A 14,685-nucleotide genomic window follows, 5' to 3' on the forward strand; every position below is an offset into this window, starting at 1 on the left:
ATGTAATTGGTGATGCAGTGCGTGAGGCCATTGATGTCATCGCCAAAAGAGACACAGAACATGCTCTGTTCCCGTGGTATGGAAACAGTCTCTCAGTCTCCTTCATTCTGTCCTCTTCTGCGCAGGTTGTCTTCGCACCTTGGGCATGTATTGGTGGAGCAGCTAGACCAGTTTGTGATCCGAGCATCCTAGTGGGGGAAGGGCCGCAGAGGTGTAAGCGTCCTTCACATTTGCATACAGCAGGTCCAGTGTCTTATTGTCCCTGGTGTAACACATCACATACTGCATGAATGTCGGGAAAGAGGTGGTGAGGAAGGTGTGATTGAAGTCTCCGCTGATCAGGAGAAGGACTCATGGATGGCAAGCCTGGATCTGGCTGACGCCGCTATGAAGCTGCTCACACGTGGTGGCTGCGTCTGCCAAGGATGGAATGTACACATGAGGACAGAAACTGCAGCCGTAGAAAAAACGGCTGCGCGCTGGCGATGAGCAGGTCCCGCGTGCACAGCTGTTCTTTTACGTGCATGTTAGTCGAGTGACACCATTGCTCATTCACAAAAACTGCCAGCCCACCTTTGTTCTTCCCGTTCTCAGCAGCTCTCCGGTCCACGCACGCTAGTGTGAATCTGTTCAGGGAAACCAGAGTCTGGTATAACTTCATTCAGCCACGTCTCCAAGAAACACAAGAGACTACAGTCCTACATTCCTCCTGCTGCCGGGTCAGCGCAGCCAACTCCTCGGTCTTGTTGACAAGAGAGTGGACATTTCCCATGATGACAGATGGAATATAAGTCCTCCTTTCTTTTGTCCACCTCTGTCAGCCTCGTCTTTTTCTCCGTATCACTGCAGGCACATCAGGTTTATCAGCACAGAGCGGAGCCAGGCCCCACAGACCAAGGAGTGTTTCTAGCGCGTAAGTTCTCACACGCTGTGAGCCGCCGCTGAAATGGTTTCCCGTCAGCACAGTTGCACAACACACTTTGGAAAAAAAAAAACAAAAGAGAAAAGGAGGGACAGAGCTCCTGCAACACGTAGCTGGTCACCCACCGCCATCTTGGTGACTTCTCAGAAAAAAGAAGGTTTTGATTTGTGACTGTCGCGTTAAGTGATTATTTCTTCAGACTAAAATAAATGGCTGTATTCAACAAGAATCGCTAATTGTTTATCATGAAATATTTTTGAATGAATGGTGTGGACACATAGGGACGAGGTAAGACGTCATGTTAATCGGTTGAAAGGTAAAGTGGATCGTAAGTGATTGCAAATTAATGTCGATCATCTCACCACACTTAAGGCCTTCAGGTTTCATGTATTAAGCTAAAAAGGAAAAATGTCACGAACCACGCCTGATGTTTCTCGCAGCACATCAATGCCATCATAGCATGTGACCTTGACAATTTTTATAGCCCTGTCATCGTTGTCTGGGAAGCTTGAGAACTCACTTTTGAATGAGCTGACATACATGGCTCAATCATCTGGAAGTCCTTCTTGGCCACCCAAAACCTGCTTCAATCCCTCCCTGAAGGCAACACAAGAGTCTTCCTCTTTCAAGTTAAATGAAAATTGGTATACATGGTAATTCAGCTTGAAAATGTGCACACTTTTCCTCCACTATATACACAAATACAATCTAATGCTAAAACTAATACTTCCTCTCTAGTTCCCTCCTTGCCCCAGCTCATCTGTCTACCTGACTGCCACCAGTCATCCTCCATGTCCTCCCATGTCCTCCCTGCAGTGTGATATTGAGAGCTATTCAAAGTATTTTGATTGTCCCACTTTTTAAAAATGGAGTCTTATGCAACCAGTCAAAGTCTAATTTAAAAAATGAATAATGCAATGTCAGAATTGCTGCACATTCTATTTCTTTTCTTTTTTCATTTATATTTTAACTCAAAACAAGACTTTTCATTTGCTAAATATGCTTTTTAAACATACAACTGTAATGGTCACTGTGCCCTTCTCGTGCAGCAGAATTATGTCAGGGTCTAACCAATGCAGTGAATTATGCATGTTATCGACGTCAGTTATGTGTCCATTCATTGTTATCCTTTTCAGCCATCAGCAGTTTTTTGTAAGTTATCTTTTGTGTACATGTGGCGAATACCTTGGTTGGATCATTTGTTTGTTTTTTGGGGACTGCCAGAGAGCTGGAAGCTGTTGTGCCATTTTGTTTGAGAATGAACATTCTTATTCTTCTACTCTGCATTTTTTAACTGAATAAAATGTTTTAATTGTGGTTTTGACGTATTTTGTTATTTAAAATTCTGTGGTGCATCCTTGGCCTTAAATTATAACATGGTGTTGTTTTCTCTTCCCGTTGTGTGGAGGTGAATTGCTACGCACATTGCTCTGTTTATAATGAATTGGGTGACTTGCAACTGGAAACCAGCAATTATTGAAGCCATTTCAGATGAGATTCTAACACCGGATCCAGATGGTCTCTACAGAAGCATCTGTTTGTGTCCATCCCCCTCTTGTGACCCAAAAGCAGGAGTTTTGTGCATGAGTTAAAAATGTTGTCAACTGTGTCAGTTGAGGGTGTGTTATGTCCTTTAACATACTGTTAAATACCCCAGCAGTTCAAACAGAACTGAGTTAGCTGGCGGCTCCTCTATTCCACAGCTGGAGTTCATCTGGTATAACCTGGGTTCATGGGTTACCTTGTAAGGTCTAATAAATTCAGTTGAGGTGCACTCCGACGGTGGCGCAGTTCCGAACAGAATGTTTCCACAGCCACAGGCTCAGTGGAGGTTTGTGGTACCTAGGAGAAAAGTAGGGTCAATACACTGTGGGTGGACGACAGTGAGAGCAAAATGGAAATTGCATGTGCGAAACGATAGTCAATATGTGGTGCCTTCAGAGAGAGAATGTGTTGTTGCGGATTCCAAATAATTCTCAGGCAGACAATTGAATGTTGTATTGTGACTGTTGCTGTAATTCCTGATGAGTTGGCCATACTGAGATATATATCAGTTGTTCTTACCACTAAAAGGTAACCAAATAAAAGCTCGGAAATCGTGGAACGGGTCTGAATTTAATAGTCTGATCACTCATTTGTTTCAAACCAGAAAGTCCAGATTGTTTGCAATGATGGATTCAGCCTTTCTGCACAATGACCTCTTTCCATCAAAATCACAGAAGTGCTTTTTTGAACCTAATTGTGCCTCAAGAAAGAAAGTGCCACTCATCTGAGTTTTATATTCATTCCCTGTCCCTGATGCAGAAACAGCCCATTAAAAGCCACATCCATATCCATTCCTATTTTCCAAAGAGTTTCCTGTGACAGTAATTGTCATTTAACTGTGGGACTTATTGTCAGCGCACAATTCACCGTGGACGTCTCCTCCTGTGACATTATAACGGCATCCTTGCTTTGTGCGATGAAGTGGTGCGCAGTAATTGATATTTGAAAGATGCTGAAAGAAAGGTTAATACCGATGTGGTCTCGAGGAAATGGTTCCTCATAAATCTGTGGATGGGAGATATGTGGCACTCCACAGGATTTATTTATTTATTTTTTTACACGGTGGGTTTTCCAGATGGGTTCCATCTATGTAATTAAGCAACTGCCAATGTGACATTTGAATTGCCTTTTAAATAATTGTTTTAAGATGTTTGAGGTCTTGCAATGATTTACAAACAACCCAAGAAACAAGTCCCGACATCCCGAGAGACAGGCCAATCACATTGCATTGACTCATTTATCTTCTGCAGTGAGCGTAATTGTTGCGCACTCTATTTATTTAAGGTTTTATTTTTGCTGTCCAGCTGCGTTGCACAGAACCACCACATGCGTTCACACAACCCCTCTGTCCACAGCCATCCACCTCATCATTCCCTTCCCCCTTCCCTCCTCCCAGAGGTGGAGATAGAAGTGGTTTCTGTAGATTTTTTTGGAGTGGCACAATGAGCCCTGTCCAGCAATAAATTACCTCAGTGGTCAGCCTGTCACTTTTAATGTGAGAACCGTCATTGTACGATAAGTTTCCATTCTTCCTTACTGCAATATCAGATTTTGACACCAAAGCTTTGTCACTACGAAGTAATTGACTCCCTCCTCCTCTTTATTGTGCTCATCCAGACCTCGTCCTTGTCTTATAGACATTGAATTTCTTGCACCTTCCAGGCCAACATTTTAAAGTTGGTCAAACGGTAGTCAAGTTAGACATAATGCTTGCACTATTCCTCTTACATCCATCTCTTGTTTGCTGGTTTTGAGGAAGCTGTCAAGTCTGAAATTAACATTTAATGAATTCAATTAAATGTAGTTACATAGCCAAATAACCTGGGGCAGAATGGATGTGTTCTTGCACAGATTGCACTGAGCTACTTTGTATAGTTATGTTTCTCATAGAATACACTAGGGGCAGCACTTCCAGGTGATTTACTGTTTGGCTGAGTTGTATGTAAGCATGGCCCAATCGGTGGCCACCTGAGAGGCCTTGTAAGATCCTTTCATGAATCCAGCCTGGAACCATTTCTGTGGCAGTCAGGTAAATATGGAGTTAGACTGAACAGTGGGCAAGGTAGCTCATCTGTATCTTGAAATATTTCAGGTGAGGAATCCTGCACAAGCACAGGGAGAACCTCGAGGACTACAACGGATGCTCTCTTTATTTGTGTCTTTGCATCTTGTGTATTCTGTTGGAATATTTACATCTAGACTGAAATGGATTCAGGTAGAGTGTTTGTACTCTCAAAAGCATAAAAGCATCTATCAGCTTAAAAAAATACATTCATTTCTGATAGTATAGGTGGATATCAAAGAAAGATAACATCAGTCGTTGCTGCAAATACTACAAATTACAAACACTGAATCTTGAGAACATTCCTCACTCTAGTTTTGACAGATTGATGAACATTTTTAGAAAACACGTATGATAACCCATGGGGATTAATTGTGTGTAACCACACCTTTCATATTTCACATTTTTTCTGCAATTGCGAAAGACAAATGTAGCAACTCTTGTAACAAAGACAGTGAAGATGATAATATGCTTTACAGATATGATAGCAAATGGATTCATGTAGGTCTTGGACATGGAAAGGGCACTTTTTGAAAAGGTGATGAAATGGAAGCATTTAACCTCTGGCTATATTTCCAGCCCTTTAACACGTGGAGTAGAGTACAGTAGGACGGCCCTTGAGCTGACAGCCTGTTGTCAACAATGAAGCAAAGTATTTGGGCGGTGCATGCTGCTGTAGAAGCCCTAGGTTACTAGTGCAACCCTGGTTCTACAAATATGGGCTTCTCAGCTGTGCATGTACAATGGCTGGAAGGGAAGTGCGTCTCCCTCTACTGATGTGTTAGGCTTAGGCAGGCTGGGATGCAGTGTGACAGAATTTGATTCAATTCCTGAACTATTTGTGGCCTAGCTCTTAAGCATGCTCCCTGTGTAGACCATACAACTAGTACCACTACAAAGTACAGGGTGGCTGAAGAGTGATTTGGCATCGATGCCTGTTCGCTCTCACCTCTTCCTGCAAGGCCTGTGAACTGTGAAACATGAATGAAGATATCTGCAGCCAATCATATGTTTCTCCTTGTCCTTTAAAAAATGCCATTCACACTTTGAGGAGAGAATCTTGAGTGCGCCAAGCTGTCTTGGGAGTGTAAATCCAAGGTCAAATTGTTGGCCTTGACATCTTTTTGTCACACACAATATGTGCAAACAAGTCCCTGTTGTCACGAGTCAAGACGTGGAGTGGGACCCAAGCGCAGTGGTGATAGTCGCAGGAGGCAGGAGCGAGTCAAAAATAATTTTAATCATTAAACAAAAACAGAAAGCATCACCGAACCGGGAGAAACAAAGCAAAGCCTAAATGTGCAAACAGAGTCACCAAACTGGCAGAAGTCCATAAACATGATTAAGAGTCCAACGGAAAGCGTAGCCGAACCGGGAGAATCAAACGAACTTAAACCTGGGAACGGAGAGACGAAAGCACAAAGAACAGATAATCACAAAAGAAACCAGGAAACACACAGAAACAGGAAGAAGGAACTAAACTCTAACTCAGGCACCAGGGTTTAAGACAGAGTAACCAAAAATAAGCTAGCAAGCGCACAGAACGAGAGAACGAACGAGGAGAGCCAATTTACCACAGGGAACTGAACAAGAGTCCAATGGAAAGAGTCACAGAACCGGCAGAATCCAACGAACTTAAATCACAGGGAACTAGAGGAGTCGATCTGGCTCAGTCGAGTCCAGCTGCTCTTGTACTCAGGTCATCAGGGGTTGATTGGCTCCAGCCGTGTGCCACAGGAACAGGAAGAACGGAGGGAGAAAACAAAACAGGACTCAAGGGACCAAAATAAAAGCGGAATCACGACACCTGTAAACCTTGTGTATGTGCATAGGGTGCGTGTGTGCGCGCGTGTGTGTGTGTGCATGTGTGTGTGTGTGTGATTGTATCTGGAGGCGACAACACATCTGCTCTGTTCTTTTATGGGCACAGCTGTGGTCCAATGCAGACATACACAGTGGCAGTATTAGCACGATTAATCTTAACCTAATGGCTTCAGCGTAAACTACTGAGTCATGATGAGGAAACCATTTTTAGTGTCAGCAGATTTCTCAGCTGATTTTGATCAATGAGTGTCTGATCCAACATTCACTAGACCCTACACACTGAACATTCACATACCCCAGTTTCTCTTCAGGAAAGCCTGATTCTTTTCATCCTCCATAATACGGTATGTCTGCCCAAACAAAAGATGAAAGAAGAAATATATCATAAAATTGTTCATGTGGTTTTTTTCTGCATCCAAAACAACAGGCTCTATTTTCATCAGTTCAAGATTGTGAGGAAACAGTCTGTATATATCGGAGATTAGTCACATTATCGTGACCCGTTCATGCTGATCCTATTTTTCAAAGTCATGTTCCGGCAGCATATCCAGCAGTGTTAAATTGAAACATGAGACGGTTCAAAGGTTAAACGATTAACTTAATGAAGAGAACATTCCAGTACGTGCCCACTCCTCATGTTGGCCCCGATTTTGCTCACTTGTCCATTTGCAAGCGTGTTCCTTAAGTGTGTTCTCTGTGAAGCACTTTGGCATTTTCTTTGATGTGCAACTATAAATAGTGGGGGAAGTGTTTTACTCAAGAAATTAAAACATTCATTCACCAAGAAGGGTTTACTGTGTGATGAATAATGTCAAAGGTGGAGAGGACGCCCTTAAAGTAGTGCCCGTAAAATCAGCTACTAAAATGACAACTTCCAATGAGCGATATAATCATTTAGTAATCCAGGTATTACGATTATGAACCCAATGTATTTAAAAAGTGGTTCCAAAGACTGTACAATGAGATACAGAATATACAAATATAATTGCATCGTGACTGATTTGAGAGCATGTGGAATAGTTTGTGTCTTATATTTCAGTGCTGATCTACATTGTCTTCCATAGCACACCATACAATATTCGCTTGATGTTTGCTACGTGAGAAGCGGCCACTTATTGTCCTGAGTGTACAGGTTCCAGTGTTGTATCACTGTTGAGTAACCCAACACCTATCAGTCTTATTGTTAGGCAAAGCAACATCTACCAGAGTAACTGTGCACGTTTTGCAAATCTGCTGCTGTGTGGACTCATTTTTGTCCCTTCAGAACTGCCTCAATTCTTTGTTTGCATAGATTGCACATGCAGTCTTGTCTTAAGGAAGAAAGAAATATTTTATATGTTGAAACCAAACCAGGGAATGCGACATTTTGATGCTTGATGGATTTAAAGTGGAAATGGCTTTTTAAAAATCCATCAATCAGCATTTAAAGGAATTGCGTCTTCAGTAGCACCGTTGAGAATCCTGAGGCGGTTCGCACAAATGATAGGTGGTGCTTTCATGTGGAACAATAGGTAGGTTGACAACATAAATCCTGTTTGGGATGAGATGAGTTTGCGCATGGTGCCTGGTGATTTGTGAGACAGTTTTCATTGCAGGACATAAAGCATGTATCTCCATAGAGATCAGAGAGGTTGTTGAAGGAGCTTTTTGTCAAAGCGAAAGGCCACCAGGAAAAGGTCTGCATCTTGTTCAGTGTTAGAGTCACAGTCATCAGTTCAGCACTGTGTCAGGATTTTCATTGATATTCCTATTTTAATCACATGCACTTTCTATATCAGAACCAAAATATACACCTTTCTTTATACCTAATTCTCCTCTGTTAGTGAATGTGGTGCATGTTACTGCACTGACAAACAGTCAGCTGGCATGTTGACTTGTGGTCATGGCTGCCAGCAGGACAGCAGGTGTCACACCTGGTTGTGGACCGTTGACCCATTTGACCCATTGATCTCCATCTGGCCACAGTAACAGCAGTTTTGTATGGCTCTGCTCCTGAACACTGAATTCCCTGCTAACAACGACGGTTATCAACACCTTCTGGGGAACCTGCGGCAGGAAGGGAATCATTATTCTTGTTTTTGTGGTTTCACTGGCTGGATTTATGAGAAAAGTAGCCGCTCCGCCATTATTCTTTTCTGCTGTTCCTATACAGTGGTCGTCAGCTGATGAAAGTTTCACCTGTTTAACACTGAAGCATTTTGCTTTTGTAACTGCTGGAAAAAACATTTGAAATGTAGAACATGGAATATTTTACTAATGGTGGCACGAAATAATTACTCTTCTCTTACGTATGTGATGAGTCTCAAATGATACATTTGATATGGTGGTTCACTCAAACCGTACTGTACTACTTGAACAGACGTGTTCTCAAAAGTGGGTTAGGGTCCTCAAAGTCAGTGAATATTAGTTTATGAAGAAACAGCAGCTTCTGTAAAAGGAAGCTCTGGCATTTTATGAAGCCTCATCTACGTACAGGACTTGCAAAGGTTTCTGAGTGGGAAAATGTGGATTGTTGTCCGAGTTCAAATGGTGATTAGACTGTGGCGTGTTGGTGTATTTTAATAAATATAAATAATCAGCAAAGGCTGTAGTCATTTTAACTCAGCACATATATATTATGTCAAAAAAACATAATATATGCTGTAGTGGGAGTCAATAGGCATGAAAGTGTAATTGATTCGAACCTCCTATTTCTGACTGACTTTGCAATTTAAGATATAATGTCTTTTAAAAGAACATGTTTAACCGAACTGCCTGTATTTCAACACGTCAACCCAGATGTACAACCAGTCAGGGAAATAAAGCATCATCTTTGCAGATGAAGATGTAGTTATCATTTCTGAGTGTGCATTTTTACACATACACACACACACTACAGCAGCTTTTAAAAGTGAATGGATTGTGCACTGCGTGATGGAACTGCATGCCATGTAAAGTTACAATCCTGTGGTGTAATATAATGACGTTGGGAAAGTGGATTTTTGGGTCTTATACAGTCTTAATCTATTGCATCACGCATAGGGTCACGGAAAACAACGAAAAATGAATGGGGATCCAATTGCAGCTCATCTTGTTCCTGCGAGAATGAAAAAAATGAAATGTGCTCCAATTGTGGGGCATTCACATGCTATTATGTCGTACTGCTGCAATTGATTTGTGCTTCTCCGACCCCTGTGACAACATTAGAGCCACACGTGTCACTAATTTCACCATTCACTCATTCCCTAGTGGCTCCTCGGGTAGGATTGTCGAGCTTCGTGTTTCTGTCGTGTAACTCTGGTTTCAGTTTTGTCTATTGCATGTTAATGGTAATGAGTTTTAAAAAAAAATGTATCTATAGTTGAGAACCTCTTTGCAAAGTGAGGACATTTTGGTCGGTCCTTACTTCTTCAACCCTCATTTTGAAGGGAAATAACTTAAATAAAATGTCCTCACTTTGCAAAAAGGTCCTCAGTATCAGCAAAAAACAAAAAAACAAAAACAACAACCCTCATAACGCCTGACTGGCACTAGATGAAACTGAAACCAGACTGACACAACTCAAATATAAAAGCTTGACAATCATACTAGTGTAGTAAAGTCATTCATATTTACATCGAAGCCGCAAAACTTACCCACTCAAGTACGACGTAATGACTAACCTCCTTGCGATCAGGTTTGCTTCACTGCCTATGTTGCCCCGGTAACTGACACACAGGTTCGCTGATCCTTCTGCATGAAATCGAATACCCAGAGTTGATCAGACCTGGTGCCTTGAAACTGTAGCATAGCAGTGAGCACCGGCCACCGTACCGTGCTGGTTAAAAATGAGAGGGAAGGGTTTTACTTTTGGACTATGTGTTTTTATTTGGTAACACTGAGAGTCCTCTCTGTTCCCTGTATTGCGTTATATATATTAAGTCTTTCTTATCTGCCATCTGGTGTTTTGTTTTTGTTTTACTGTTCCCACACAGGGGCCAGTTGTTGTCATGAGCCATCGAGTGCACAACAATGTCAAATATAAACAATATTTATCATCATATATGCTTCCTTTGAAACCTTTAAATAGCCATGTGCATGCTGGTGCACATAATGATTAATGGAAATTGTTTGTGACTTTGAAATGAGATTGTGACAGGAAGGTTAGTTAATCTGTTGTGATCCAAAATGCACAGTTCTCCATATTTTCATGTTTAAAACAATATGGTGTCTTCTGACCAAATGATGGGCCAAAATGAATGTATTTCTCCTCCCTGGTCCGCAGCCAACCGAAGTGTAGCAATTGCAGTCCTGCGCAAAGAGATCTGAGATTTGTGGTTGCTATTTTTATTCTCTTTGTCTTTTCACCATTATCAAGATTTAGTATGACACTTCTTAAATCTGTTGTTCTCAACAATGATTAATGATCAATCCCCGACCGCAGGCAGATAAGCACAAGTAAATTGTAAAAGCTGAACGAACCATGAATGTGATTTATTTTCTTGGAAACACGTTGACTTGATTTTTCTTCGTTTTACATCTCCATGCCTTTCAAAACTGTGTTGTGATCCGTCCACAATGAATCAGTTACCATCTGGATTTATACAGATTTATATCAACTTGTAGTCATAGAAAATGAGTTTCTCCTGCATCACTGTGTGGTTTGGAGCTGCAACTGAGAATCAGTCGGCACTGCACTGCGAGGATTCCTGCTCGCATCAATGGAGCCTCTCTTCGCTCGCTCTGCCCGCAATACGGGCTTGAGCACTTGCATAGTTTTATCAGTCATCAGAATTTTGAGTTTCATTTATCAAAAATATATGTATTCTCTTCTGCTGCAACTCTGACTTTTTTTTGCAGGATGTTGTCACATTGAAATCTCCCTGGAACTTGTATTGAAGTGGTGTTAATGCTGATTATTTATAAGAAAAAAAGAAGAAGCACGATTGTGGAAAAGTCAAAAGTCGCAAATAACTCAACGTCTAAAGCGACAGTAAATGTAGATCATTCAAGCATCTCAGGGTGTTCTCCTCTTTAGCTATCCTGACTCCTTGATATTACAGACGACACAGCCAGACTTACACTGACATTTTCGCATCTAATTACCCCATAATTAATTCAGTCTGCTGATGACCTAAATACAAAGTTAACTACAAGGCGCCCCGGAGACAAACTTGAGTGAGTGTCAAGCAATTCAAAACAAGGCCAGAGAATGGTTGAGCATTGATCTCTCCCACCCTCCTTGGCCTTTAGGTGACAGAACTGTGAGCAGTAGTCATGTGTGCTGTGCTGTGAGACCGTGTTGTGTAACGCACACCACCTGTGTGCTCGCAGGCCGAGGTATTACTGTGGCTACAGTCACCACCATGAGCTCACAGAGGTCATTTGCATACTTTATGACTGAGGAGGGAAAGGCTAGTTGTCAGAGAGCAGAGATGGTTAGTGTCGTTCTCTTCATCCACTGCACTGGTTCATTTATTTGTTGCATGAAGATGTGCTGATAAGAAGGTAGGTTGTGATTTACATTTTGTTCAGGTACAAATTTCACATGAAGCAGTCTATATGCTGTTGTTGTTGTTCTCTAAAATCCACTGGGGCAGTGTGTGTGTGTTCTCAATGGTGGATCAAATGGACTGCTCACAGACATGCTTATCTTCATTGAAAGCGTTCAATATTCTCTCTGGGCAGACAGCTTAAAAGGGGTGAAAGGAGAAGAATATAGCCTTTATTGCCCAGCCAAAGCAAATTGTTGAAAACGCTTTCAGAATGGAAGTGTTTGTTTCTTTTCATTGAAAGGGAAATGCTGCTGAACTTTGTCTCTTAAACCCGTTAATGATTTACTATTGTGTTTCAATCACGTGCAGCAGCAGCTGACTTGCATGTGGCGTTCAGGGACATCTCATTTGTCCAAGCATTCTGTTAGCGCCAGCATGAATCTCTTTCTCTTTAATTGACACCTTTCATCAGATCATACTGAGTGACATGAGCTGTGCAATTGGCAGGATCCCCCGAGGAAGAATCCTCGACTGAGATTTGTGACATATCTATTACCTGAATCAACCCTGGGTATATCACAGGCACTGAACATAACGCAACACAATGCAATTGCGACTAGTATGAAGAAGGTAGTTATCCCATTTTAGGGGGTCGAATGCCTCTTTGGCCTCTTTCTTCACATCTTTATTCATGTGTTTTCTACTACAGCCTATCAATCCAGGAGTACAATTGGGAATTCTATTGTATCTTTCAGGATGTAATGGGAAGAGTTGCCTACGTCTCCATTTTGCTTAGGCCTCTCGAACATGTATTCTGAGAAATCTCTTCAGTTAAGCTTCCATTGTGAAATATATATATGGGAAAACACAAATGTGTTTATTAAAATGGCTGCATATCATTTTCCTTTCAGTACGATTGGATGCCATCTCAATTGTACTAAATGTTTTTAATTTGATTTTTTTGTGTGACTCTTCTATTAAAATGTATATATTTCTGCCCAGAATTAGTCAAACTCACAAGTTTAATGCTCGTGACAAACTTTTATTTTCAAATACCAATTATTGACAAATATATTCCAAAGACTCGTTGCTCGACTCACGTAGCTGATGCTAGCATCGGGCAGAACGTCACACGTCACACCACACTGCCATTTCGCAAGCGCACCACTGACTGCATTCATAATACAGTATATATACATATTAAGTCTCTTGGCTAGAAAGGTGAGACGAGTGGGAAGTGTGGCCTGTCCGTGGCCATCCTGTGCTAATATGTTGATGCTAACATGCACTCTCTGCTCAGTATACTGTAGGTCTGGAGGATTGTTCATACTGGAATAATTCTTTAACGGTCTCACTGCAGCTGCAGTTTTGTCTGCGATATCGATAGCTCTCAATCGCTGAAACAATTTAGACCCCAAAATAATGCTGTCAGAACTGTCAACTGCTTTGTCCATTTATAAACAGTGAATAATACTCTTCCTAAATCCAACCACTGTCACCACTTTGACCAAATGTCTGTGTGAAACAGTGATGTGCATTTTCACGATAATTTATCCTTCAATTAATAAATCACAATAGCAACATAAATCAAATTGGATAAAGAATCGCAAGATTAGCCAGAATCACAATACAAATTGAGTATCTGGAAATATTGAATTGGGCCTAATGCATATGGTCTAAGCCCAACTCCGTACAGGTATAGTAAGAGACTGCGTCTGGCTCGAATGGAACAGTGGTGAAACCACAGAGACTGTGAAGTGCAATCAAAGTCCATCCTCACATTCAAGTATTTGACGTCAATAAACCCAAGACTGGTCTTTGATAAAACTAGGGACCTCTGTTATTGCAGATATGAACCTTTCTTGGAGTTTGCTGAATGTAGGTAATAAAACAAATCCCAGAGCAGTGGGGTGCTGCACAAGTACCTCGGCCTTGGGAAGTGAATGATTAGTATTGCATCCCCATGATGCATTGCTCTACTGTATTAAAACCAAACTCTGCCTTTTATTCCCTCCAGGTTTTATTAAGTGGGCCAGTTGCCATAGCGACGCTTGGGTAGGATATTGCCGGGATAAGCTGTAATGGGTCTCCTGACACAGTTCACTCTGCTCCTATGGAAGAACTTCACTCTCCGCAAGAGACAAAAGGTACATGCACCGAGCCACTTTAGCAAATCAATGTGTGAGTATATTTTCAGAGATTAACCAGCCGTGGAGGCAGAATGAGGACACAATTGTGGGCTTGTGTTGTGAAAGACAGCCAAGGTGTTATAAGAAAAGAGAAGGTAATGAAGGGGATTCTCAGAGTAAATCACTCCCTATAGATTGAAGCCACTTCTTTCAGGTAGAGAACAAAAGCAAGCTCGCTTTAATGCCAAACAATTTAAATTGTCACCTTCAATTTTGCTAATGTTTTTTCCTGTGAATTTAATGTCACATTGTCTGTAGTGCTGATCTAACAAAGTCAATGAGGCTTAATGAATCAAGAGCGAGACGGATAAATGTTTCGTCTGGAGGGCATATAGTCTCTGTTGGTCTTTTGAAGTGATGCAGACTGTTCATTGCTAGTTGTGCTTTCTTGTCCGTGCTAGTGTACAGCATGTTTGATTGAACCATGTCAAGCATTTGGGATCAATACAGTGGTATGACATGAACACGGGATATACTGTATGGCCTGGTCAGGGCTGTGGGGCGTGCTGGAGCCTATCCCAGTCATCTGGTCATTACAGGACACACACACCATTCACACACACAAGCACACCTAGTGGTAATTTTAGAGTTAGAGGAAACCGAAGAACACGGAGAAAACCCACTCACACGTAATGTTCACATATTAAATGAGAAAACATGCAAACTCCATGCAGAAAGGACACTGGTCCT

The 14,685-nt window shown here is 41.6% G+C and overlaps 1 protein-coding gene across 3 annotated transcripts in view; it reads left to right on the plus strand.

Moving 5' to 3' along the window:
- The first annotated feature begins 11,675 nt into the window (after nucleotides 1-11,675).
- The window catches only part of LOC128755395 (phospholipid-transporting ATPase ABCA1-like), a 152,686-nt gene continuing 149,676 nt past the window's right edge, over nucleotides 11,676-14,685 (plus strand). For all 3 annotated transcript variants that reach the window (XM_053858789.1, XM_053858790.1, XM_053858791.1), the window contains exons 1-2: nucleotides 11,676-11,819; nucleotides 13,824-13,953. In XM_053858789.1, coding sequence (XP_053714764.1) covers nucleotides 13,888-13,953 — 66 coding nt within the window. In that variant the 5' untranslated portion in view covers nucleotides 11,676-11,819; nucleotides 13,824-13,887. The remainder of the gene's footprint in view (nucleotides 11,820-13,823; nucleotides 13,954-14,685) is intronic.

The sequence above is a fragment of the Synchiropus splendidus genome, chromosome 3, assembly GCF_027744825.2.
Source record: "Synchiropus splendidus isolate RoL2022-P1 chromosome 3, RoL_Sspl_1.0, whole genome shotgun sequence".
In the NCBI taxonomy this organism is placed as follows: Eukaryota; Metazoa; Chordata; class Actinopteri; order Syngnathiformes; family Callionymidae; genus Synchiropus; species Synchiropus splendidus.